The sequence below is a fragment of the Athene noctua genome, chromosome 5 (assembly GCF_965140245.1).
Source record: "Athene noctua chromosome 5, bAthNoc1.hap1.1, whole genome shotgun sequence".
Lineage (NCBI taxonomy): Eukaryota > Metazoa > Chordata > Aves > Strigiformes > Strigidae > Athene > Athene noctua.
In genome coordinates, this window is record NC_134041.1 from 10,882,295 (window position 1) to 10,905,348 (window position 23,054).

General features: G+C 49.7%; 1 protein-coding gene across 4 annotated transcripts in view; it reads right to left on the reverse strand.

Annotated features, from left to right (window-relative positions):
* Positions 1 to 12,228: 12,228 nt before the first annotated feature.
* Positions 12,229 to 23,054, reverse strand: part of MAST2 (microtubule associated serine/threonine kinase 2) — a 199,648-nt gene continuing 188,822 nt past the window's right edge. For all 4 annotated transcript variants that reach the window (XM_074906296.1, XM_074906295.1, XM_074906298.1 and 1 more), the window contains 5 exons: positions 22,268 to 22,494; positions 20,611 to 20,733; positions 19,435 to 19,571; positions 19,024 to 19,211; positions 12,229 to 18,338 (listed from right to left, as the gene is read on the reverse strand). In XM_074906296.1, coding sequence (XP_074762397.1) covers positions 16,261 to 18,338; positions 19,024 to 19,211; positions 19,435 to 19,571; positions 20,611 to 20,733; positions 22,268 to 22,494 — 2,753 coding nt within the window. In that variant the 3' untranslated portion in view covers positions 12,229 to 16,260. The remainder of the gene's footprint in view (positions 18,339 to 19,023; positions 19,212 to 19,434; positions 19,572 to 20,610; positions 20,734 to 22,267; positions 22,495 to 23,054) is intronic.

The window sequence follows — 23,054 nt, forward strand, 5'->3', positions numbered from 1 at the left end:
GTGCTGTGCACACTCCTGTGGCTGCTCTGCCAAAGGAAACACAAACATCCTACCCAAAGAAAGCACTTTTCTTCAGCAACACAGGTTCTCATTTTTTCACAGGGCCAGCCTGTTCTGGGCAGCTTTCCCCACCACACCGCCAGGCTGAGCAGGAGCCCAGCTGAGCTTTCCGGGCTGGGCTTTGGCCAGAGCCGCCCTTCCCACCGCGCGTTAGATCCACCAAAACCAGTCAACATGACCACATCCAAGACCTGAAGAGGGTTTAAACTGGCTTGATGTGGGACGTTTCAGAGTTAAAGGGACTTAGACTCAGCATCAGTTCTAGGGAGTGGGGGAGCTGGGGATGTGGGGCCTGGGGACGTGAGATCTTGGGGACGTGGGTCCAGGGGGATGCAGGACCTTGGGTATGCAGATCCAGGGGGGATGTGAGGATTTGGGACCCAGGAGATTTGGGACCTGGAGGAGACAGGACCTGGAGGATGTGAGACCCCATTTCTCCTTACTTCTGGCAAGTGGAACTTTGGGCAAACCTGGCTGTTCCCAGCCCTACAGGGGTGATGAGCCCCCACACATAGAATCAGGGAAAGGAAGGGAAATTCCAGTTTCATGGAGTGGTGCAGCTTATGAAATAGGCCAGGACAACAAAAATAGCTTAAAAAAAAAAAAAAAAAAAAAAGAGTGAAAAAAACAAATGTAACTTTGGCCTAAAGTTTGGGAAGACGTGAGGCAAAGCCAGGAATCAGAGCGGAAGAGGGGGTGAGCAGGAATGTAAGGGCACTTGGACACACATCACTCACGGAATAAATAGCTCTGGGTATTTTATACCTGCCCTCAGTGGTGGGCGGGCAGGCGGGGAAAGGAGCAGCAGTGGTTCCTCACCCTGCACCCCTGTGCCCATCAAAGCGCTGCCGCCGAGACAGAGCTGGGCTGGTCCCCGCTGGCTCCCGGCACCTGCCCTGGCAGAGCTGGCATGGCAGCAGCGCGCAGCCTCCCCGGCTGCTGGGGAGCGAAGTCCACAGGGGCAAACGTGAGTCCGAGGCCCCCAGGAACAAAGCGGCCTTTCACGGCAGCGGCTTGGCCAAAGAAACCGGGGAATATTTCTGTCTAAGGGCTTCCAAACGGCATCTAGCTTTGATCCCAGGCATGGGGCGGGTTGTTGGGGTTTTTTTCTTTCCTCCTCCGTGTTGCTCTTATTTTTTTTCTTCCTACTTCAAGGCATAATTTTTATGAGTGTTTATAATTTCTAGGAGAAATTTCTTGCTGCTCTGGGAAGGAAATCTCTTGCTGGGAGCAAGGTGAAGGTGATTCATGGACCCTTGCAAGGGATTTTGGGTGCAGCACCCCAGGGTATGGCTCTTACAGCCCCTCTGAGGACACTGCACCCCTCCTTTGCACCCAAGGGTCTTTCCAAGGGAGAGAAATCTCTTCCCCTGGGGCTCACTGCAGGCACAGGTGTCCATCACCATCATTTTTGGCTCAGAGGTTGGTTTCTGAATCTGTCTGATAAATTACAATCTCCCTCAGCTGGGAAACACAAACAGCTCCACGGCTGTGCACCCTCCTCCCAGACTATGACCCCTCCAGAAGACCTGGGGGCTTGCACACTCGGGTGGCCTTTCAGACACCTCAGATGATAAGGACAAGCATCTTCCTCCTGTCCAGCCTCCAAATCTGATGGATTTCCAGCCAGTTTTTCTGTCTAAAATCCACTCCCGCCACCCCAAACATGGAGGGAGGGCACAGGCCCCCCCACCCCAGCTGAAGCCATGCCCAGCCCCAGGCTCTCCCCTCCTGCAGCACAGGGGATGGTCCCCACGAGCCCATACACCCACATGGCATGGGGTGCACGCGATACCCCCCGGCCAGGCAGGCAGGCCAAACCTCCCCTGCCCGCTGCCCACATCCCAAATATTTCTAGGCAGCAGGAAACGTGTCTTTGCTGCCACCAGCCTCCAGCACAGGGATGGGAGGAGACATGGAGAAATGGAGTCAGTCCTGCAAGGCCACCGCTGCCCTATGAGCTGGCGGCCAAGGGAATGAAACAACCACCCCTCCTCTTCCTCCTCCTTCTCCTGGCCCCACCAGCCCTCTTCTGACGGATGTTGCCTTTGGACAGGACCCTCTTGCAGCCCAGCTGCCGAAAAAACGCCACGGCGAGGCCCATGCACCCACGGGCCATCTGGAATCCATCACCGGCTGTGTGTGGGGATGCCGGCCAAACCCCAGCCCTGCCCACTGCCGGCAGCACTTTGCTTTCCAGGGGAGCACCTGCGGGTGCAAAAGGGTCTCCCCCTCCTCTCCAGCACCCACATCCAGCCAGAGCACCCCACTATCCCCCACCACTGCCACAGTGTGAGTGGGGTGAGGGAATTCCAAACAGCAGCAGCCCAGGCCAGCCCCATGCTGGGGGAATGGTGGTTTTTTCCCCCTGCCAAGGGATGGGTTGGTGCCTCCGAAGTGAGGGATGTGGAGGATGCTCCTTGCCAGCTCTCTGGGAGGAGCGGTGGGTATTCCCCGGGTAGAAATATGCTGCTGACCCTCAAGCTGGTTGATGCCACAGGTCCCAGCCGTGCCGAGGGGCAGCCACAGCTCCAGGAGGCTGGAGCAGCCCTGATGTGCTGGAGCAGGGGTGGGCCGTGTTGATGAGGTTCCAGGCACCACAGGGTGTTTTCTGTCTCTGTCACTATATCCCCAAGCATCCTCAGGCACATCCTTGCAGCTTTCTTTTGGCCCATGAGCCTCAACAATATTTGGAGCGCATCCCCATGTCTCTGAGCAGCAGATGCCACATCCAGCAGCCAGACCACAAAGGAGCATCATCCTCCTGTACTCAAGGTGCAGCACCTGCCCCAAAAGTCCCCAGTGTGTATTCCTGGGGCAAGCCACCCCTGGAGCTTTGCCAGTGTCTGGCCAGAGCATCCCCAGAGGTCTGGGGCAGTTCTGGCAGAGTCCCAGCCCTGCTCCCCAGGGAGCAGGAACTGGGGCAGGATGGGCCAGGTTGCCCTGAATTTGGGGTGTGCCTCCACAGGCGTGTGCGTTTCCTCCCCCGCGGCAGGATGGCCCCAGCAGGCAGTCAGGAAAAGGAGCACCAGTCCAGCTCCAACTACAATCTCACACCAGCTCAAGCTACCAAACCCCAAAGACCCCCAAAAATTCACACTTGGTCTCCCATCAATTGAATATCACTCCTGTCCCATCGCCACCTCCTGCCTCCCCAGTACAAGGACGGAAAAGCAGAGCTGAAACGTGTACGTTTTCCTGGGTGCAAGATGGGGATTCTCATCAAAACAGCCAGCCTCATGCTGCTGGCTGCATGGGCAGTGCTGGCCTGACTCCAGAGGCTGGAGATTTTCCTGGGGAAAAGCGGGGTCTCCATCCAGCTGCAAAACAGCTGGATGGGCTGCCTGTGCCCCCCAGGCCTGATCTGGCAGCACAGTGCAGGCAGGGCAGGAGCTCGGCTGCTCCACAGCATTGCTCCACAACCATTTCCTTGCATTTAAAAGTTTACATCCCAAAGCGAAGTTTTCCTCCCGTGACAGCAGCCACAGCCCCACAGCTTTCTGCTGGGTGGTGCTGCATCTGGCTGAAGGCTTGGGAAAGAGGTCGGGGGTGGGAGGAAATTCCTCCTGGCCCAAAAACGCTTCATGGCTAAAGCAACTGGGAAAGACAGTAAGTGGAAATGTAGCTGCTGGGTGGACAATGGGGGGGGGGGGGGGGGCACAAGGAGACCCTGCTTCCCTCCTCATCCTCTTAATATAATCGTCTTTTTAATAGAGAAATAGAGAAATTAGGCAGTGCTGGGGAGCAGCATGGTTCCCCCCACCCCGGATGAGCAGCGCCCCCCCTCCCCAGCATCCCCAAACAGCCTCGTGGGCAAACCCAAAGGTACCAGCAGGGTTAAGGAGCACCCTAATTAATAACAGCTCCAAAATTAACGAGCTGGCTCCAGCATCTGCATCAACTTCTATAATGACGGGCGAGGGCAGGAGGGAGGCAACAGGAGCCCATTCGCTTTTACAATGACTGGTGAGCAGCCGAGCAGGGAAGCTGCCCGGGGTGGCACAGCAGCAAACCTGGGGCTGGAAACCGTTAAAAACCCATTTTAATCTTCTCTTTTTCAATTCCAGCAAAGCAACTGCGGCCATTGGAGGATGAGAGGATGGGGATGGAGAGGAAATGGACTTTTAATGCCGCCCTGTTTGCAGAAGGCGCCCGCGCTCTGCTTCGGTCTGTTTTTCTTGGGGACTGACTGAAACTGTTCAAACATCCTCAGCAGAGCCAGCAGTGCGGTGAGCAGGAGTCAGGGCCAGGGAGCGCCAGCCCTGGCGAGGTCGTGCTTCAGGTGTCAGCCTGTAAAGCCAAAAATCGCAGCCGAGGGTCAGGGAAAGGTGCTGCCCCAGCACCAGAGCTGGGAGGGAGCAGGGTGGGGTGATGAAGGAGCACAGGATGAAGCCCCAGCAGCAGCTCGGCTCTGGGTTTGCACCAGGACAACGCTGCACATGGATGGCAATCCCTGGAAGCTGCCTCCTCCCAGGAATGCCGCTCCTGCATTTTTTATTCATGAACTCCTGCAACATCCGCTTTTTTCAGGGCCCTGGATTCTTCCTTTCCCCTTCCCTGCTGGAAGCAAAGACGGGTCCATACCCCAGCCCTGCTCCCTGCAAAGTGGCTTCTCTCCCCCATCAGTAACTGGGAAGGGCTGGGGCTGAGGCACCCCTTCCCCAAAGCCACCCCTGGCACTTCAGAGAGATGCCAGGATCAGCACGACTTTTTTGGCAGCTGCCATCCATGAACTGGACCCAAAACCATGGGAGGGCACAACGCAGAAGCAGCAGAGGCTGGAGGGCAGCATAACAGCCCTGGGTGCTGCACTTCAACCAAAAGGCATCTGAGCAGGTGGCACCCAGAGCTGGGCTGAGGGCTGGCTGTGGCACCCGACTCCTGAGAAGGGTTGGGGATGTGCAGCCAGCAGCATCCCTGGGCTCATTTTGTTGTGTCTTCCTTCTGCCCAGGAAAATCCAAGCACTGCAATTTCTCACCACCCGGGGTTTTCCCATAGAGGCAAGTGGAGGAAAGGACTACATGAAATTTTATATCCTGGCTGGAAAACTTTCCGTTTGACAAAGTGGTTGCTGCAGAGCAGCGCAGCCACCCCTGTGCTGTCCGGTCTCAGCCCAGCACCACCACGGGTGACTGAGACCCTCCCCATGAGGCAAACCCCAGGACAAGGCTCCAGGGCACTGTGTGTCCCACCAAAAGGCCTGGCAAACATCTGCAGCTCATGTGGAGCTTTGTCCCAGCACGGCTGCCTTCCCCAGACAGTCCAGCAGCCCTGGGGGAGCATCCTGCACCCAGCAGAGTGAGGAGACTGAGGGTACAGCACCCCTCTGGGACTGCACCACTAAGGGGAAGCTGAGGCAGGGACAGGGAGAAGATGTGCACATGCCCTGGGTTGTGCCTGAGGTGTCAGGATCTGGCCCCAGAGAGGCCATGAGCTCAGGAGTCCAGCGAGGAGACAGATGCTGCAGAAAAGAGCCAGCTTAGAGGGTTAGCTGCTGGCTCAGTCCCAGGGACTGGGCTCAGGCTGGGAGATTAAAGGCAGCAACGTGGGCTCATTTAGTGACCTGGGAGGGCAGCACCTTTCCCGGAGACATTCTCCTCCAGGATTAACAGGGGTTGCCAGGGCAAAGCCCAGACTTATTCCCAGCCCGGCAAGACCTGTGTCCTTGCTGACATCAGCGGGGGTGGCTTGGTCATACACTTTGACGGAAAATGCCTCCAGGATGCAGCCCCTGCATTATGTTGCTTGCAGAGCCTCCAGGAGCCAGCTTTGGGGGGAATCTGGCCTTTTAGGAAAGGGGAAGAGCCAGCTGCTGACCAGAGAGGAGTTTGCAGCCACCAGGCCCATGGGTTTAGCCATCCTCCCCTGCACACCTCTCTGCTGGCACACAGTGTCCTTGCAAGGGGGCAAACCAGAAATATATATATTTATATGTATGTATTTGAAATGCAAGAGGGTGCTAAAACTGGCAGCCAGAGCCATGGCGTAACTCAGGCTTTCACCACATCACCCGATTGAAGGACCACAGAGCCTGATGAAACTATGATGGGTTAAATATTGGGTATGGATAAATAGATGCTCTCCCCAGGGGAGCACCAGGGAGAGCCAGGGATGCTCCCAGGTGAGATCTGGGGGAGCAGGATGCTCTCCCAGGCCCAACCCCACTGAACTCAGTGGCAGCCCTACACATAAGAGCTCCCTGGGCAATGATGTGGGAGAGGATCCCAGTGCCGGAGAGGTTCTCAGCCAGCCCCGGTCTGGGGAAACCACAGGTATTTCAGACCAGAGACAGAAAGGGGAGGAGGGATGAGTTGCACAGGAAAATGTAGCAGCTTGTGGGTGCTCCTGACCCAGGGCATCATTATCCCCGGCACGCAGCACCCAGTCCTCCATCTCACACATCTCAGGACCAGGAGTACCGATGCTCCCCACCTCACCGCTGACCCCTCCACAACGATTTAACCCGCAGTCACTCACGCAGCCCTCCCGCCCTTGCCGGGCCATCCCCAGCAGCCGCTCTCACGCCGAGGCCCCGATTAGGGCCAGTGTGAATAAGCCGGCCAGCGGCCAGGGTGCTCCCGTGGCCAGAGCTCGGGGGAGGCTGTTCGGGGGAGCCCTCTGACGTGGGCACAGCTTAGTGGGATTAGCGGGCAGACGGACGTGACTGCGAGGCAGTTGCCTGGTGCTAATTAAAGAAGGGATATATTTAGGCACTGGTTATCCCCTGCATTTTCCTTGTTTTTAGCGCTCAGGCTGCCAAGCTGGGGTGGCACACGGGGAAGGGCACGGCCGCAGGGCAGGATGGATCCATCCCCAGCAGATGCTCCCCATCGAGGGCTGGAGGGGCAGGGGGGGCCATGGCCCCAGGTCCCAGCCAGCGTTGAGCCTCTGTAAGAAGGAAACTTCTGTCCCCTCCAGCTGCTTTTTTTTTTTCCCAGAAGGGCAGGAAAATGGGCTTCAGGGAGCAATAGGAGATCCCTGACCAGTCCTTGCCCTGGATCCATCCACAAGCCTTTGCCACCACCCTGACACCCATATCCAGGTTTGAAAACAGCCCCTTTTGGCATCACCCAGCATAAAGCACTGATGTGGCCAGGGAGGAGGCAACTCTCCCATCCTCAGAGACCTGTTCCTCCACAGTGGCACTGTCCTGGCAGCAATGCCACCGGTCCCCATCCCTTCCATCCCTTCCCTTGTTCACCTGCTGCCCCTTGGCAGAGCAGGAGCATGTCCTGGGCAGATGACTGAGACCCCTGTCCCCACGGGCCATCAACAGGTGTGGAGCTGGATTTCTCTGGGGTTTAAATACACTGAAAAGAATGGAGAAATAGTAGCTAAGACAGAGCCCAACACCCCCACAACCTTTGTGCATTCCGAAGCCAGAACAGCCAGTTAGTCCCATTCATTTCCCCCTCCACTACATTTCCACAACTGCTCTGGGATTTGATATTTTGGGGTTTGGGTTTTTTTTCCCCGTTCCAGTGTGAATTATTGATCAGGGCTCTGCTAAGCTTACCTCCCACGCCTCCTGGCTGCCGTGCTTCCCTGCTGGAGCGGAGGGTGGGGTGGGGGAGTAAATGAAAATAACAGGATAATTAACGACCCAGGGAGTTGAAACCCAGCCGAAAGCCGAGCTGCTCCGGCTGGCCCGGGAGGAGGCTTCCCAGCAGTACAGAGGTTTTGCAGGAGGGTGTTTTTGGGGCAGGGCAAGCATGCGGGCAGAACTGCTGCCTGCAGCAGGTCTTGCCTCCCAAGCTGAGGCACACACATTATTTCCCCTGGTCCCTCTTCTGTTTCCACCATGCAAGCAAAAAATGCAGCAGTTTCTCCCCAGCTGTGCAGGTTGCTCAGGCCCAGCTGTAAGTATAAGGCAGGATCCAGCACTAACACAAGATAAAGAGGTGATGGCGAGCAAGCATCTTCCTTCCCCTTCAAAGGGCTGCCATGTTGGGCTGGTGCTGGCAGTCCTGCCACCCCAATTCCATCAGCTCCCAGCCCCCCAGGGCTGGCCCTGGAAGAAGCTGGGGGCATGGGGGGTGTCTGTTATGGGGCAGCACCCCAAAATGCAGCTGCAACTCCCACCATAAGCCAAGCTCAAAGACTTAATACGTCACCAGGGCTCATCACCAGCTCCAAGCTCTGATGTTGCCATGGGAGTCCTGGCCACCACGGAGCCAAGCAGCATCCAGAGGTGGCCAAATTCCTCCTTAGGTGGCCTATCTAAGGTAAAAGACTGTCCCAGAGCAGTGAGTCTGGGCAGGTTGGACTATCACTCAATAAATTTCAGCTGGAAAAAAGACCCAATCTGATTATTTATTTAAATCCCTTGACTCTAGGAGCGGTTACCCTGCACCCTCAAGTCTGAGGAGAGCAGCCAGGGCTGTGCGGGGCCATGGGCTCCCATCGCCTCAGCTGCAGCTCACCCCGGTTCCCTGCTGCCCATCAGAATTAGCCAGCCCGTTTGAGCAGGTTTACGATAATCATCAAATAACTCGTTCATTGACAGCATGTCAGGCTGAGAAGACTTGACTGAGCCCTCATTTGCTGATTGCTAATTAGCTTAACATTCCTAATCCCTCATTAGTGACTATGAAGTAAGCTCTGAAATATGAGGTCAGCCCTAATCAGCGTTTAAAATATAAAGCCCACTGGCACGTGATGGAGGCAGGAGAGAGGGGGGTGGCTGTGGGCCAGCCCTGAGGCCTTTCATGGTCAGGGGAATGAGGCTGTGCAGGGCAGAGCCAGACACGAAGGGTTAAACCCTGTGGCACATCACCCCAAATCTCAGCCCCCTCCCCCCACACACACTCTGTGCACATCCTAGCTCCACGGCGGGCACAGGCAGAGACATTTGGGGTGACAACACAGGAGATGCCCCAGGTCCCTCTCAAGTCCCATTCCTTGCTGTGCCCACCCGCTGTCACACCTGGGCTCACAGCATCCCTCTGCTGCACCAAAACCTGTCATTTTGCCCCTGCAACCCAACTTTCCTGGCTGGAAAGCTCCAGACAGACTGTCCCACTGAAGGGGACCCTCACGTCCCGGGGATGGGCAGCAGGAGGGATGGAGGAGCAATCAGCCACCATAAATACCCTCAGCAATTAACAGCACATCCCTGGTCCCAGCTCCAGGGCTCTCCAGAAGGGAGGGAGGCCACGGGTTTTAGGGTGGGTTTTAAACCTGGTGAGCTGAACATGTCCAAGCAGGGACGACAAGTCCCAGGGTGACACACGTGACATCCCTGGAACAAATTCCAGGCAAAAGCATTGGCAGGAATGGCTGACCTGGCCCCGCTCCCTGCTGTGTCAGAGGGACCGTGTGCCACCAGCTGCCAGGGATGCTGCCATGCACCGTCCCCACGCTCCCACCACTCTCCCCACTGGCTCTGCCCTGGCCCTGCGGGGTTTGAGCAGGGGCTCTGTGCTGTGTAGCCATGGTTTGGTCCCTCTGCCCTGCCTCAACCCTGCCTGCCAAAGCCCCCTGCCTGCAGTCAGTTGAGATGCCAATCCCCCACACAAAGCCCCAAAGCCTCTTTCTGCTGCTGGCTCTTGTTGTGCCATGTCTTGGGGGGCGGCTGGGCAGCACCCTGCCACTTGGACCAGGCACCCAATGGTGGCTACAACCCCCTCCCCAGTGTGTTGCCCATCCCCAGGGCCTGCTGCTGCCTTGGCACTGAGGGCAAACCAGCCCCCAGGCTGCAAAGCCCACAGGGTCTGGGGGCCTGGAGCTGCTGCTGCCACCAGCGCAGACCCTGAGGTCCCGGCAGCGGCTGCGGGGGGTGGGACAGCCCCACGGCTGCAGGACACGGGTGGCTGCCAAGTGCCAGGCAGGGCCAGGGTGAAAAGTCCCCAGGAAGGGGCAGAGGAGCAATGCCCTGAGAACGCCTTACTCTGTCAGAAAAGCCCCAGTTTGAAGCCAACTGCTTTGAAATCTTTTTATAATGCACACAAAAGCAGAATAAATTTGTCCTCACACAGGACAGGTATTATTGGGCCCAGTGACAGTTTTCCCGGTCCAGCCTCTCTCTGAACAGAGTGGGAATCCACACTTTGGAACCGGGTTCCCCTTTTAGCCACACCGGTGACTGGCTAGGGTCCAAAATCGCACATGTCACTATTCTGTCAGCCTGGCTGTGGGGAAACAGCCTGGGCCAGTCTGATCTCACCTAAACCCATGTGAAGTAAGAGCCGTAAGCTCACAGGGGCATCACACAGTTCACTGGGAAAGCACAAGCCCACCCGGCCCTGGGGATGTGCCCCTCGCTCAGCCTGACACCGAAGGATGCTGCCCCAAAACCTCCTGTGGGGCGACCCTTTCCCCCCAGCGAGGGCAGCCCCCCACCCACAAGGCAGCCCAGCACTCCTGCACTACACACCATTTCTTCTGATTATCAAAAGGCCCCAAAAAAGAGGGAAAAGGCTTGCAGAGGTGACAAGGCCTGATCCCTTCAGCTCACAGGGCACAGCAAGTGCTGCTGCTGCCAGATTTTGATGGGGCCACAAGTCATCATTTGGTATACCCAACAGCAATTCCAGCTGCGGTTTCTGAGAGGTTTCCACTCAGGGCAGGGTGTCAACTGGAGAGCTGAGGGTCCGTGTGGATTGCTTCAGCTTTCCCCCTAATTCTCTTTGAAATTCCAGGAAAACTGCAGGTAGCCTGTGTGGTGGCAGTGGGACTTCACCCGGGGTCTTGCCTTCACCTTCTGATCCTGGGGGAAGGACTCAAATCTCAGTGTCAGCACCACCAAGCAGGCACCAAAGCATGCTGGGCTGCCCACGTGTGCCATCATTCAGGAGGAAAATGGCCCTTATTTGTTGTGGTTTATTCCTCTGGAAGAATAAACTGCCGTGGACCAAGACCAATTTATGTCTGACTTGGGGAATATCTACAGGAGGACCAAGGACTAACTTAACTCTAATTAAGCACCAGCTAGTAAGTCTTAAAAAAAAAAGGAGACAACCTGGGTGTTCCCATGAAGATGTAATTTGAAAAGCTCCTGTTGCCACACCTCTGCTTGTCCCCAAGGAACAGGACTGAAGCGGCGCTCCAGCCCTGGCCCCCCCGTGTCAATGGAGTGCGACGCTCTGGGCTCAAGCTGCGCAGCACGACCAACCCTTGCTCTGCACCAGGTCCCTGCACAGAGCCAGCAGCCGCTGCAGGCATCACGAGCCTTGCCGGGCCAGAGAAAGGCCATTTTGTTCTAGTGCTGCAGGAGATGTAACATCATCCTTTTGCTACTTGCTCTGCACCTCCCATCCCTCTAATCCGTGCTGTCCCTCTCCGCGTGGGCAGGAGTTATAAACCGAGCGGCGAGAGGCTGCCAGCAGAGGCACTGCAAATCTCCCATGGATGGAGCTGTGCTTCACCTTCGATTTCTGCTCGGCAGCTTCTCTGGAGCATGGAGACATAGGATATTTTGAGCATCCTTGGCAGCAGCGAACAAGGCCGAGTCCAATGCCCCCAGACACAGGCGCCTCCCCAGCTCTTTAATTGCAAGGAGCGTTTGAAGGCTTTTCCATGTGAAGAGTGCACAACTGCAAAAGTTAAAAGCAAAAGGGCTGGTTTTAGAAAGGTTTTGGGTGGTAGATTATCAAGACAGCCTAAATAACTGGGTGCACAAGGGGGCTACATAGCTCCTGGCTCCTGTCGCCTCATGCCGTTTGGCTAATCCATGCCAATGCTGGACCTGTGCCACTGGCAGCCACTGCCCTCTGGATTTCATGGTGCACACCATTCACACACCCACAGGCTACTGTGTTCAGCTGTGCTGTCCCATCCTCTCCTTGTCATGCTCTTTTCTCCTGTTGCTCAGCTAAGATTCATGTCTTACACGTTTTTACCCCTTTAGTAAGGGCGGATCATGAGGACCCTGCCTTAGCAGGGACACAGTACACTATATACTTAAGGGGCTCTTGGTGGAGGATGGTAAATTCTGGGCTTGAGTTTCAGAGTAGAAAGTTTTGGTTTATCCATACATCTGGCCCATGGAGCAGAAAATCCCAAACAGCCTGGCAGATTTACTCCGATACCCAGACACTCTGCAGGCTATTTTCTGCCCCATCAAGCAGCCGGTTGAGCTGGCAGGTTGAAGGCACAGCCACCCCCAACACCACGGGGAGAGTAAGGGGAGACCAAACAAGAGACACACACAAGTTTGAATTTATGTAAAAAAAAAAAAAAAAATTATTTATTTTGGAGGAGGATTTGAACATCGACATGCAGGTACAACATGAATAAAAATTATTGCACCGCTATTATGTGGCAATTGTTCAAGTTTCTAAAAACACAGAAATTCCACACTTTCTCTTATCTAGCTAAGTGCTGAGTGACACAGCTTGGTGGAGCCCAGTTCAGGAGGTGCTCTCACAGCCACCTGGATATGGTAATCGAACACAACATAAACACACACTTCTGTCAAATCTTCTACTAGAAGTACAGAATTATCCTTCACATCCAGTAAGAGAAAACCAGAGAAAGACATTATCCTCCCCTCCTCAGAAAAAAAAAAAAAAAAAAAAAATTAAAAATACTCCAAATCACACCTTAATGCAAGTGTGGCAACCAAAACCACTGGTCACTCCTACCCCCTCCCCGGCAAGCGCTCTTTAGTATATTAGCAGCCAAAGGCCTCTGACATTCAGACCCAGGAGTGGCCATTACAATGCTAAAGTCTAATATTTACAATAAATATCATCCATTTCTCTTAGTTTGCAACAGTAAGAGACAAAGGGAAAAATAACACTGAAATGAGGCACGGGGCAGGAATGTGCCAGCTGGATGCAGAAGCAGAGGCTGGAACCAGCTCTGATGCTGTGTTACCCCAACACGGATGAGGAGCAGGAGACACATCCAAGCCGACAGAAGGAAACAGGGAAACGAAGCAGGAAAGCAGCTTATTTGGATGATTATATGCACGGCTCATTCACCAAACGCACACCACACGCACGCAACTTCTACCTCCCGCCTGTCTGACCCAGGGTTATCTATGGAGGCCAAATTCTTGGCTTGCTGACTGTATCACTTGGGTACCACAGGCCCGATCCTGAGCTGGGGAACACACTCACTCTGCACACAGAGCTTTTCCAACATCTTGTTCCTCCCCGACACATTTTGTAAGCTTATTTGAGAAGGTATTTAAGCAATTCTTAGCAGAGCAAGGAGTAAGTCTTGGTGTATCTACATGGTTTATTATCAAAATTTTATAGAAAAAAGTCTTTTTGCCCAAATCTTTTGCTAAGGTGCACCAGATAAATTTGGCAGAAGGTGGAACTGGGATGATAGGGCACCTGGCACACTGGGGGAAATTGCAGGACTGACCAGGAGCAGGGGATATGGGGTTTCACTAGGATGCTTTCCTGGTAATGCTGTTTGGCTTTGGCTTCCAAAAAACCAGGGTTTTTAAAATTGCACTGATCACTTTCTGTACTGTAGTTACAAAAGAGGCAACGAAACACAGACCTCGCTGCTGCTTTGGCCAAATCAGGCAAAAGCTGTGACATAGCAAGGTTTTTCACTCCTCTTTTCATGCATAAGGATAACCGCAATTCAGCACAGGAACCCCCAGTTGCAAAGGGAGGGAGTCAGCAGCTAATACAGCTGGTATCTTCAGCAGGTTCCCCCTCCCAACCTCTGTGGGATGAGCCAGGTTACCCAGCCCTCTCTCCTAAGAGCGGTTTTCCCCTTAGTTTTTTTTAAACACAGAGCCCTTAGTGGATGTCCCAGGAGCACACTCACAGAGGCAGCTGTGTCACCACAAGGAGAAGGAAAGGGAGACCTGACACCCAGGGAACAGCCAGGTCAGACCACGTCCTCACCCAGCTCCGGGCCCTTAACTTAATTGATAGAGTCTTCATCTCGCCAAGGTTGGGTGCTCTCAGGAGATAAGCTCGAGGCTTTGCTTTGTAATTATCACAGACTCAGGATGCTGAATCAATTTTTCACTATTCCTGTCCATTTTATCATATACACCACTGCCAATCAGACCTTCTTTCTCAGCACTTTTTTAGTAGATCAACCCATTGGGGAGAAAACCAGCCAGATGAGTACCAGATCCTGCCAAGTCTGCTCCTTACTTGCTATTGCTCCAAATCAGCACAGAACAATGCTCATCAACAAGAGTGCTTTGAGAGCCTGGAGATACCCAGGACCCTGACAAGACGGTGGAAATACTGTGGTTTATAACTGCAAACCAAGTAGCCTATGAATTCCAGGAAAAAGAGCAAAGAGACAGCACAGCAGGCTCTGCTCTCAATACCGTCACAGCAAGATTTATTAACGTGTTATCTGGGAGCGTTGAGGCTTTGGTTAGTGTATTAACAACACCATATAAGTTCACACAGACACACGGAGCAAACACTCATTTAAACATGTTTAAAAAAAAAAGTTCAAACCAAACCAAAACTTGGTCCAGAAATTAAATCCAAGCAGCTAAAATCAAGTATATAATCAGGAGAAACTGGTTATACAGAAGGAAGCAGGGTGAGATTCCAGAGATTTTTGTGATTTGATTTGTGGATTGAGCTGAAATCAAGTTGAAAGAGATGGAGAAAATATATTCCTATATAAAAACATATTTGCATTTAGGGAAAGCGAACCAAAACTTCAAGTCTGGAGACCAAGACAATGAAAAAGGTGATAGTGTAATGAAGTAAGACCAACAGATGCAGGTTTTAGCTTGAAATACTGTTGCACAGTCATTCTGCTTCTAACAGAGTAAGTCAGTGATCAGGATACTAGACCTGGCGGGTGATCCGCAAGGAGATACACTGAGACAAGACTAGAATAAAAGCTGAGCACAATCTGGGACAAATGATGGGAGCGTTCATTGAGAGGAACCTTTAATTGGATGAAGAGATGGCTTACAGTGCTATAGGTATCACCACTCGACACATTTATTGGTGTATTATTATTGATCTAATCCTCAGCAAAGAGCACTGTTATCCAGAGTTGGTCACACTTAAAGCAAAGCAATGTCTAAACCTAAGAGCAAAGAGTAACTTTTTAATGGAAAGTGACCTCAGCGGTGGAAATGACCTAGCTATCAAAGCTGAAATCTTAAAATATCACATGTGTTTTGAAGTCTGCTTGCAGCTTGTCCACAGAACTCGAGGAGTCAGAGCTCTTCATAGTTGTTTTTTTTTGTTTTTAAAACAGGCAGATTCAGAAAACTCAGCAAGTTTCCCAAGCCCCAATTCAGAAATTAATAAAATCCCTACCTATTTAGACTCACCAAGAGAAGGAAAAGTCTCCAAAGGTCATTTATCACTGAGATAACTTTGACTGAGACACACTGGAGAACAGGTGACTACAAATTCCTCTTACTTTAAAATCAACCTACAAGGCACCCCTCTCCTGGGGTCATTTATTCTGAGGCAGGGAAAGTTATGAATTGAAGCCAGAGAAAGGAAGATAAAACATCATTAAAATTTTAAAAACAGAGGGAAAATTTGCCATGTGTCCCATAAAGGGTAAGTAAAATAAAATCCCCCCAAAACAGCTTACAGACTGGATATTTCTCTTCCTGATAACTGCATTGAAAAGTACTTTTAATTGGTTTAAAAAGAAGACAGGGATCACTCTCTGTCCAATCCCTCCAGCCAAGTCCCTTGCCTCTGTATCCTCTAAAGACGCGTGCAGGACTGAATGCACATGGTAATGAAGAGGCCTTACAAAGAGGGTTCGTAGCTCCAGAATAACTTGCGGACAAGAGGGTATTTTCTTCTCCTTGTCAAAGGACACCGGATTGTAAATTCAAAGAAAATACTTGAAATTTGTGAATTCCAATAGCATTTCAAAGAGAAGGTTGAAAAGCAGAGATTTTAAAGTAAACTGCCTTTTTTGTACTCAGAATTTTGGTATCTCAAATAAAGGCAGGATTAGAGGGAAGAGCACAACAGGCCCTAAACTCAAGGAACATAAAAGGACTGGAAGGGGAAAAAATAAAAAAAAATTCAACAAACTGTTTCTTAAGCCCTGCTTTAAAGATACCCTGTTCTAAAGAGACCTCAAACAGCAAGCATTACTGTGTACAAAAATAGAATAGCAAGGATGAAAAAACACAAAAAACAGTATGAAAAAAACCCTCCCAAAAAATAGATGTACACAAGTTCTATTTTATATTAGTGTATATTACAAAATTCAAACATGCAGTCTCTATTTTGAATGTAGAATGCTCCAGTCCACGCGTACCAGGGATGCTGCTATGTTTTCTTTACAGCACCATCATGTGACAGGGGAAAGTCTTGTATTTTTAACTGATTTCCAACCTCTTTGCTTTTTGCTAGTGTGAGAGTCCCTTCCTTACAGGGCCTCGTGCTGCCATCTGGCAGAGGAGAGGCTCTCAGAGCTGCTTGTCCAAGAGCGTGGGATAGCTCTTTTGATGGAGTGATTTTGCAGCTACCTCCCAACACTTCAGACGCTTTAGCACTGCAAAAAGTTGCTTCCTTTTTTGCCACCACAGGACACGTCGCCTCCCAGGGCTTCGCTGAGTTTAATGACTCTGCGCAGGATCCACTCCTTGTGGTCAGACGGTCTGTGCTAGATAGTTTGGCTTTCTCTTGACACGCACCTGCTTGTGAAGTTTCCTGTCTTTTTTGTTTCGAATCTCTCTCTTCTTTACAGGAGGCACCCGAATGGGGGAAATCCTTTCTCTTTTCCAACTCTCCGGAACCAGCCATACTGAGCTTCAAAGGGCCTAACACGCTCTGAGCCAGCGGCACTAACTGAGACACGGAGAGAGCTCTTTCGATAGCGCCGGGGACGAGGAGCGTGGAGGACACAGGACCTGCTGGGCTCGTCTTGCTGGCAGTTGAACCACTCTCTGCCTGGGACGAGCTGGGCTGCTTTTCAGTACTAGGACTTTTGTGGGACATGTTGCTCGCACTTCCAGGGGACAGAAATGAGGTGCTGTGCTGTTCTGTAGGCTGAAGCTTCTCCTTGTGATCCTTCTTGCTGCGATCTGCGGGACTTACTGAGAGAGGAGTGCTCACGCTTGCCATACACCATGAAGAAAGTGCCAGCAGAGGTTTGGAATCCTGTTTTTTCTGACTGCTTTCTGTTAGCAGAGAGTCCTCCAGGTCAAGTTTACCACACGAAGCCCCTGAAGAGTCACCTTCTTCAAGTTCCAAGAGTTTGATAGATGGGCATTGTATATGTTCTGTGTGATCTACTGTTTTTTGAACACTTGTAGTTCTCCCTAGGTCTTTGATTGCTTCAGAAGACTTGTCTTTTGGACCGAAACACTCAAAAGTTTTGTTTTCTGGCAATTTATATTCCTTTGCAGTTGTTTCTGATCTCAGGAATGGCTCTTCTGAATTAGCTATTTTTTCTGGAGAAGTTCTTGGGAGGGCCTCTGATGGAGAAGGGTGCACACCGATTTGCAGTGGCTCTGAAACAGGCTTGGCTTTTTGACCATTTCCCTTCTGTAAATCTTCTGTACCTTTTGGATCTTCAGGTAGAAAGGCATCATCTTCAATACTATCCTTGCTTTCCAATTTAGATGAAAACTTATTATCCTCATTAAAAGAATCTGAGCCCTGGTCTCCACTGTCAGGGGGCTTGTCCAGTCTTCTCCCGTCCTGACTATCTTCTGAACCATCATCCGTTTCATCTTCAGAAGAATCTACTTCTCTGATGGCCTCTTGCTTTTGCAGAGACTCCCTCCTCTCCACCCTGTCCTGTCGAATAGCACCCAACTTCCGTGAACCCGGCTTCTGCAACATCCCTTTTTCCGCTAGCCCAAGTTTGCCACCTGTTGTTTCATTCACAGATTCTTGTAAGCTCTGGAGACTAGGATCCCTCTGTAACATCTCCTTCTTAAATTCAGAGTGAGAGATATCCAAGCTGTGCTTGCGTGAGGAAGCCAGCTTCTTCTCAGAAGAGGACAGCGAGGCAGCCAGTTTCTCAGCTGACTGCACTCTCTTTAGCAAAGGAGATCTGGGAGGCTCAGCACTTTTGGGGCGAGAAATTTGTCTCACCAGTGGTGGAGAGGAGTGTAGTTTTACTGGGAAAGACTGAATAATACTGGAGCTGCCAACTGAGTGTCCTGGTAAAGGAGATGGGGAGCGCTGCGGTGATGTGGACTGTGGGGTTGGCGATGGAGTGTGAGCTAGTGGTGACAGAGGGATATTTCCTGCAGATTTACGCCTCGGAGATCTGTACTGCCTTTGAAGCTTTGGTGCTAGTCCATGCAGAGAGCTGGGTCGGATGTGTCCAGAGCTGGCTGGAGAATTGGGAACGCTGGAACTAGGAGAGCTGCTCTGGGAAGAATTGCCACCAACTTAAAAGACCAAAAAAAAAAAAAAAAAAAAAGACTAAGAAGATTAATATATATTTGGCCATTGAAACAAGTTATTGAAAATAAAACATGCAAAATCAAGACAAAATGCCATGTTACCACAAAGCACTGCAGTGATATTACAAGGTAATATTGCATGGCTTCTGATGGGAAACTCACATCGTTGTCACATAACACCAGAACATAGTGAGAAACACTCTGCTATCAGAACGTTTTTTCAAAAAAAACCCTCCAAGCAGATGAACCATGTGTTTCACGGCTATTCTCAAGATGCAAATCTCTCTATTCCATCAGATGATTCAATTTTCAAATATGACTCTGCCACACTGTTTTGATTCCTTTTCTCTGAACTAATACAGAAAATGTGTCAAACTGCTACAAAAACATTGCAACTTACAATACACATTTGCATCAAATTGAAAAGATGCTGTACTACAGCAAATACATTCTTAAAAGGATGTATGGATTTTCATTTTTAAATCAATCAATGAATGAGAATACATCCATCCTTTAGGTAATCGACATCACAACTGTCATTTTACTTCACAAACAGACCTCCTACCTGCTGCTGTATATTTTACTTCAAAAATTAATCAATAAGCAAAAAATCTTCTACTTTTTTTTTTCTGTTTGTGTGGATTTTTTTTTCTTTTGATTCATTTTTTACCTGAGTGTACAGACTCAGGAGTGGATCTGTAACTCTGCGTTGGTGACCGAGGAGACAGGTTGTGAGTTGGAGAACCGGGCACACTTTCTCCAGAAGACAGAGAGCGGTTCAGTGAAGATAAACTCCGGCTGGTGTGAAGTAGTGATGCTTGTTTAGTGATCTTCCTCAACAAGGAACTCTTCTTCTTACTGTGGAAGAGCATTCAGAAGTTGTTTACAAGCCCAAATGATTTTTTACCCATATTGTCATAATTCACTCAATTTTACGTCACAGCTAAAGAAAGAAAGAAAACAAAAAGAAAACTAAAGGAGGTGCCTACTGATATACATTACCTGCAAATTGATTTGAAAATATCTCTCTTACATTATTTTGGTTACCATTTAATTTTCACAGAGAAACATCAAAACAAACCTTTCCTGACCATCCTTAGTTTTGCTCTTCTTGTTCCTACGAGCCATCTTGGATTTGTAGCTGGCTTTTCGAGCTGGACCAACTTTGATGGACGTGTTCTCAAATGGTGTGGTGGAGATGGACACTTTATTTCCACTCTGTCACAAACAAGACAGAGACATTACTTAAAACATGGTTATTTGAGGCAGATCTGCAGGCTAAGCAGGTAGGCTGCTAGTTCACTGCTGCCTGCCATTTTGTAATCCTTTGTCAAACTCCATTTCCCCCTCCGCATTTCCACTTATCATTTATTAAGGAATTGCTGAGAGAGAGCCCTCTTTAGTCAGGCTTTCACAAATGATTAGCTCGGACACCAGCTGGTAGGTAAAGCTTCCCAGAGCAGATAGAACACAGCACCTGACCTCTCCCATGGAGAACCCAACTGCCTCAATTTAATACTTGTAATACTTGGAAACTTGAACAAAGTGATATTCTGTCACCAATGCTATTACCAGTGCTCTGACTGATGGCAGATGTGAGCATATCAGGCATCTATCTTGATGAATCTGCAACACAGAGCATGGATTGTCTCACTCATCTTAAAAAAAAAAAAAAATAATAATCCTGATTGCTGCTCTATTTGCAGTCCCAAAAACTTCTGTCTCTTGGAACAGTCCAAAACTTTGGGGTTTATTTCTGTAAATGGATTCAGCTCAGAGGAGGTATCAAAACGCAAGTCATTTAACTGGATAATTTTAAGACCAACCATTACAAAGCTGCTTTTAAATACCACTAGGAATAATCCTTGAGAAAGCAGTATTAAGAGCTAATAACATTAGCACAGCCTAAAGGCAAAAAATAAAAGCAATTTGGAAATTTTTTAAGGTATTTGTTTCCTAAAGTGATGTTTGAGGAAAGGTATACTATATACTTAAATCTTATTAACCTTTGTTTCTACTGCTGATAAAAATGTATCTGACGGGTCCTTATTTCTCACACAAAATATCTGATTTCAGCTTAAATTACATGCAGAAGTCTTTGAGATTTAGGGATCAAGCCTGCAGCAATGAGTTTTTGCAACACAAAGGCCAGGTGCTGTGTACATACTTGTATATCAGACGATGCCAATTAGATACCTACGGTGTTTTAAACAGGCTGGCTCACAATTTCCAAAGCATAACAGTGCTGAGCCCCTACCTTCAGAATCAGCTCCACCACTTCTGTGTGCACCAGTCCATGGACTGGCTCCCCGTTGACATGGGTTATCAGATCCCCTTCACGCAGACCTGCTTCATTTGCTGGACCACCTTCCTCCACGTGCTGGCAACGAGAAAGGGATGACTGATTTGAGAAAAGGAATGTACAAGATCGCTGGCCAGATCAGACTCAAAGCCCATCCATCTCATCTCTTGCTACAGCCAGCATCAGCTGCTTCAAAGAAGGGTGAAAGAAACCACTGACTGGCACAGCCAAGCACAAATATCTGTGCTCTTCCACTCCTCCCCCAGCATCCTGCCAGTCTTCTCCTGATCCAAGGCAGCCAGCCAGGATGGTTAAGCTGATCAAGAGACCAGCTCCTCCTAAAGCAAAAGGCTTAACACACTTCCAAAAATTTTCAGCACTCAGGAATGTTAACTAGATGCTCTTGTTTTCCAGACAAGTATTCAATCTTTTTCAATTTCTTTGCCATCCCAAACCCAGCATCCTTCCATGTACATGCTGGAACCCAAGGTGGCCAACAGACTTCTAAATAAGACTCTGTGCCAGGTGTTTAGGGAACTGATATTGCATCTCATCCCAAACAGTTTCTTTTTCCACTTTCTGTCCTTTATTAACCTATCCAATGTCAGATCTTTTCCCCCATGAATACACTGCCTTTCCCCATCACTGTTCAGAAAGGTAAGCCTCCTTTACAGCGAGGAGACAGATATACTTGAGAATACTGCAACACCCCCTCTAGCCAGAAAAGGCCTCAAATCAGTATCTTGATAAACACATTTTTCAAGGAAAGCAGAGAGAAGCAAGGGAAAAACACGGGTTCAGATTATTTTTCTAGGTAAGAATGAGTGTTAAATAATGATCAAAGCATACGAATTTCAAATTGTCTAATGAACACAGAAATACAAGGAAAAGAATGAACCACCTTCACCCTGAGTCTGTTCTCCCTAACTACAAAATTCAAACAACACTGCTTTGGGGAATGGATCATTGCTAAAAGTCGTATACATTAACAAAAAATGAACACAGAGATCAAGTACCAGAAGTAATGGGAAGGAAGAGATACAGACATGGAAACCAGACATTTTAGCATAGCACACAACTAAGCCAAGAGCTAAATCCCTAGGCAATCAGCATACCAGCAGTGATGCTTTAAGGCTTGTAATCAATTCCAAGCAACTGCTTGGAAAACCCCAGCAGACTGAGCTGATCAGAAGCAGGCTATAATCACTAACACAGGTCTGAATAAATTAGCTACAACTGGCCCTCATGCAACAACCCCGGATAAAGAGAAAGGGGGTATGTACACAGAAACATGCTTTAAAGTATGTGCTACAGGTGAAAGAAGGTGGATTCATGTAACCAGGGAAGAAAGAAGGAAAGAAAGGTTGCTGTGGTTCTGTGATGGGCTTGAAAACTGCTACAGATAAAACCCAAAGTGCTGATATTTATTTATGTATGTTTGTATTTATTTATTTTTAAAGGGTTTCCCCCACTGCAGAAAGATAACTTTGGGTCCAAATAAAGAGAGAGAAAACAGGGTGGCAAAATACAATTTATAAAGCTAAACCCCACAACCCTGGCTAAATGTATTTCTGGCTCCCAGGGTACTCCTTTTAGAAAAGCAGAGACATACCCAGACCATGTGATGCACAGTGTAGATATCACTGTCACCCATATAGACGCGAATGGCACGGAGAGTGAAACCGTATTTCTTTCCAGCCCGATGGATGATGATTGGTGGTTTCAGGTTTGCAATAGCAGGAGAAAAGTCGCGGCTGGGTGAGGAGTCCCTCGAAGATGGGTTGGAGGATAGAGAATGAGGTGACATTGGACTGGCCAATGGAGAACACGTGTGGTGATCTACAGTGATGACACAAAGGTGGGCAAAAATTAGGAAACCAGGCCTCCAAAAGAGAGAAAATTCTTGTTAGAGAACAGCTAGGAAACCAACTCTCCCAATGCTCTTAAGCTGGTGGTCTTCACCAGAGCTGGGTTTGCCTGAAGCTTCAACTAATTCACGCTTTGAAATACAAAAATCAGCAGTTTCCAAAGAAGCACATTTGGAGTTGTGTATTTAACAAAGCAGCACTGCTCGCCTAGGATTATGGTTGGGTCAGTGTTTAATTCTTCTCTTCCTGGGATTCACAACACATCATAAGCACTTGCTCTAGGCACAATCCTGGAACACCCCATTTCAAGGTTATCATATATTATCCTCCCCCAAAAGATCAGGTAAGTCTCTAGATCTCGGTGCAAGTTACATGTTGGTACTGAGATAAATCATAATCCGTTAGTATTAACACAAAAAAAACCCCAAACCAGTAGGCAATCAGAGAACAACTACATCTAGGCAGTTTTGGTAGTGTTTTAAATTCACAGGGACAAAAACATTTAACCCTAAAAAATTAGCTACTGCAGGA